This window comes from Medicago sativa, chromosome 7 (genome assembly GCF_051527215.1).
Source record: "Medicago sativa cultivar Bolivia chromosome 7, Bolivia_mono, whole genome shotgun sequence".
Lineage (NCBI taxonomy): Eukaryota > Viridiplantae > Streptophyta > Magnoliopsida > Fabales > Fabaceae > Medicago > Medicago sativa.
Window position 1 is genome coordinate 10,586,402 of NC_140755.1, and position 4,322 is coordinate 10,590,723.

The 4,322-nt window shown below is 30.7% G+C and overlaps 1 protein-coding gene across 1 annotated transcript; it reads left to right on the plus strand.

Moving 5' to 3' along the window:
- The first annotated feature begins 2,794 nt into the window (after nucleotides 1–2,794).
- Nucleotides 2,795–3,883, plus strand: LOC146904157 (receptor-like protein 9DC3). The gene has a single exon (XM_085725936.1). The coding sequence runs from the start codon at nucleotides 2,856–2,858 to the stop codon at nucleotides 3,678–3,680; it is 825 nt and encodes a 274-aa protein (XP_085582062.1). The 5' UTR covers nucleotides 2,795–2,855; the 3' UTR covers nucleotides 3,681–3,883.
- Nucleotides 3,884–4,322: the final 439 nt, after the last annotated feature.

The window sequence follows — 4,322 nt, forward strand, 5'->3', positions numbered from 1 at the left end:
TGAACAACCATTTGGTGACAACTTATAAGACAGCTATATATTTATAAAGAAAAAGTAGGTATTGACATGAAAACCAAACCACTAGAGAGATAAAATAAAAACATAATATGTGCATGAAGAAGAAAATTGTCATAAAAGTTGTCATAAAATGGTTCGACAAATATAATTTCTCATAAATATAAAGGAAGCATTGAAGTGAAAAAAGAAATTAAGTTGTGGGGTTATTTTGTGTAGAAATATATTTGTTATTTTGTGTAGAAATATATATGTTATTTAGTGTGGAAATATATTTGTTATTTTGTGTAGAAATATATATGTTATTTAGTGTAGAAATATATTTGTTATTTTGTGTGGAAATATATATGTTATCTGGTGTATAAATATATTTGTTATTCAGTGAAGAGGTATATTTGTTATTTGGTGTTAAAATATTATATACATATATATTGTGATGAAATATGCTATTATGTGTTATTTGGTGTATTAATACTATTAAGTGGGAGAGATATATATTTAATTTAGAAATAAATAAGATTATGAGGAAAAGAGTAATTTTGAGGTGTAAGAGAAATTAGATGAGGGGTTATAAATAAGAGAAGTTAGGTTTAGAAAGACATAGAACGTACGATCAGTTATTGGAGAAAACAAGGTTTAGAGAGAAAAGAAGAGAAGAGAAGAGAAGACAAAGAGAAGAGAGAAGAGGTTGCATCGATAATTCTAAGGTAAGGGTGAGACTATCATTCGGTAATATTAAGTCTGTAATTCTGAATTTGCAATTAACATGTTCTAGGATTAGTTTGTGAGAATTTGTGAATTAGGGTTCTGAGAGAGAATTAATGATTAGATGATGAGAAGTTGTTAGATTGATGTAGAAATTATGTACAGACCTTAGATAATCCATGAGTAATCATAATCATAGAACTTGAAGTGAATTTATGTTGTTCTTGAAGGTTTTCATGAAAAATGGGTCAAATGGTGATTTTTGTTGAAAGGGTGTTTTAGTTCAAGTTTTATATGGATTTGGGTGTTTTTCATATTTAGAGACGTTTAAACAAACTTTGGGACCAAATTTGGGCTTAGGGGATTCAAAATTGGGATTTTGGGATGAAAAATGGAGTTTTCCCGAGAGCTATCTCTGACAGCATTCTCTGTTTCATGTTCTTGCATCTTTTTCACACATTTCAGTTTTGAATTGGCTTTAGGTGTAAACACGAAAGTTGTAGGTATGGATGTTAGCTTTCTAATGCCGTTGGTTTGACTTCAAAAGGATTTATAAAACTTGAATTATGGTCAAATTACTGCACGTAGGTCACAGTGAAATTTTATGGACTTTCAGCACAACTTTTCTGAATTTAAAATGAAAACTGGTATTGATCGGTACATAATTGGTCTTAGGCGTAAACATGAAAGTTTTAGATAATTTTGTTAGCTTTCCAGTGGTTTTGGTTTGACGTGAATATGATTTTTAGTTTTTGAGTTATGATGAAAATACTCCAAGGAGGTCTTAGCGAAATTGTACGGTGACAGCATTCTCTGTTTCATGTTTTTGCGTTTTGTTCATATGTTTCTGTTTTGAATTGTCTTTGTTGTAAACATGAAAGTTGTTGATAATTGTGATATCTTTCCAGTAACCTTGGTTTGACATGAAAATATGTTGTGAATGATTATTTATGTTCTTACAAAGATGCATGATGAATTGTTGATACTTGAATACGATGATATATGATGAATTAATTGTGTGTTGTCATGTTGTTGTTAATATTATCAATGTGATATTGTTATATGAGTATTAATGTGAATTATATATGATGTTTTAAGATGTTAAGATGTTAAGACGTCAAGATGATATGAAGTTGTTAAGTCGTCGAGTCGTTATGAAGTCGTCAAGTTGTTAAGATGTCATAGATGTTCATGAAGTTTCTAAGTCGTAAGATGTTGAGTCCATGCATACTCATTTATAGATGAGGGCTCATGCCCTGGAGCTTTTGTTCAACCCACGACGATGAGGGCTTATGCCCTAGGAGCTTTTGCTCAACCCACGACGATGAGGGCTTATGCCCTAGGAGTATATTTATGTTCAACGACGATGAGGGCTTATGCCCTAAAATGGTACCACATGCATTTGCATTTCATGATGGTTCGAGTTGGTTTAAGACGTTAAGAGTTGCATAGTCGAGTTTAGATGCATTGTCGAGTCAAGATGTTAAGTTGTGATGTTTTAACAAAGTGACTATAGATAAATGATTATGAAGTTGTTTATGATAAATGATTATGAAGTTGTTTATGATGAATGGTTATGAAGTTGTTTATGATGATTGATTATGAAGTGGTTTATGATGATGATGTTATGTTGATGCTATATGATTTATGATATGATGCTATATGATTTATGATATGATGTCTATGTCTATTAGATGATGATATGTGACGATATTATGATTATTAATTGATGATATGTAACGATGTTATGTTTATTATTTGATGATATGTGATGATTGTTTGCGATTAGTATTTGATGATATGTGATGATGCTTTTATGAATATATTTATGATGATATATGATGACGTTTATATTTGTACTTATGATGCTATAAGATGATGTCTTTATGATTATATTTATGAAGATATATGATGATGTTTATGATTGTATTTTTGATGATGTATGATGAAGTTTATGACTAATGTAGGAAGATTAATGATGCTAGTTAATGAAATTTAAGATGTTAGATCTAATCGTTAGAATCATACACATAAAAAGATCGAATGCTAGTCTCACCTTTAAAGACAATACCCGAGTTGAAGGTATTGTCTTTAAGTAACAATCAATTTCAAGAGACATTACGTGCACTAGCAACATGACATGCACGTTTCCCAAGCTCCACATCATTGACCTTTCTCACAATGATTTCTCTGGAAGTTTTCCATCAGAAATAATCCAAAGATTGAAAACAATGAAAACTACCAACATAAGTCAATTAGAGCAGTACATGTCTAACTGGAGATCGAACAATGCAGGACTATATCTTACATCAGCAGATAAGTTTTATTCGTTCACAATGTCAAACAAAGGGTTGGTCAGGGTTTATGAGAAGCTTCGAGAGTTTTACAGCTTGATAGCCATTGATCTTTCAAGCAACAAAATCAATGGAGAAATACCACAAGTCATAGGCGAGTTGAAGGGTCTTGTTTTGCTTAACTTGTCAAATAATATGCTTATTGGCAGCATTCCATCTTCATTAGGGAATCTTTCAAACCTTGAAGCACTAGATCTTTCTCTCAACAGTCTTTCAGGAAAAATTCCCCAACAGTTGGCTGAAATCACCTTTTTGGAGTTCTTGAATGTGTCCTTTAACAATCTCACAGGTCCTATACCACAAAATAGGCAATTTTCTACATTCCAAAGTGATTCATTTGAGGGTAATCAAGGTTTGTGTGGTGATCCGTTGTTAAAGAAGTGTATAGATCCTGCAGGGCCTTCTACTTTTGATGATGATGATGACGACTCAGGATCATCGTTCTTTGAATTATACTGGACAGTAGTTTCAATTGGATATGGCAGTGGACTTGTTGTTGGAGTGGCATTGGGAAACACTTACTTTCCACAAGTATTTGCATGCTGTAGAGATTGCCTTAGCGTTTCAGTTATAATTTTGCTTAATAAGATTTTTAAGAGACATTAATGAGTTGTTTTTATGTTATAGTTTAAAAGAGTCTTGTGAGTCGAAAGCAATAAAGATATTAGTCTTTTATATTTAGGGTTAATTATGTTTTTGGTCCCTACAAAATTGCGACCTTGTAAGTTTAGTCCTTACTTAATTTTAATAGCATTTTTAATCCCTACAAAAAATTTCTGCACTCAATATTAGTCCTTACTCAATCCAAATTTGTTTAATTTATTCTTAAACTCTTAAGTTTTTCAACAATTTTTTACAGGCGTGTTAAGAACGTTATTAAAAGGTCCTCCGAAAAAAAATATCGCAAAAATTTGATTTCTACATCCATATTTTTGTTATTTATATCTTAAACTTTTGTCGTTTTCAAAAATTCATATTTAATTTATTTCATGTTAAAAAATTATAGATTTTAGTAAATGAACCTTTCATAGTGTTCTAAACTTGTATAAAAAGAATCGTTAAAAAATTTAAGAGTTTAAGGATAATTAAACAAAATTTATTTTAGCAGGGACTAAAATTATAAGTAAATTTTTTTTTGTAGGGATTAAAAATGCTATTAAAATTAAGTAAGGACTAAACTTACAAGGTCGCAATTTTGTAAGGACCAAAAACATAATTAACCCTTATATTTATAGTTCTTATTTGTTT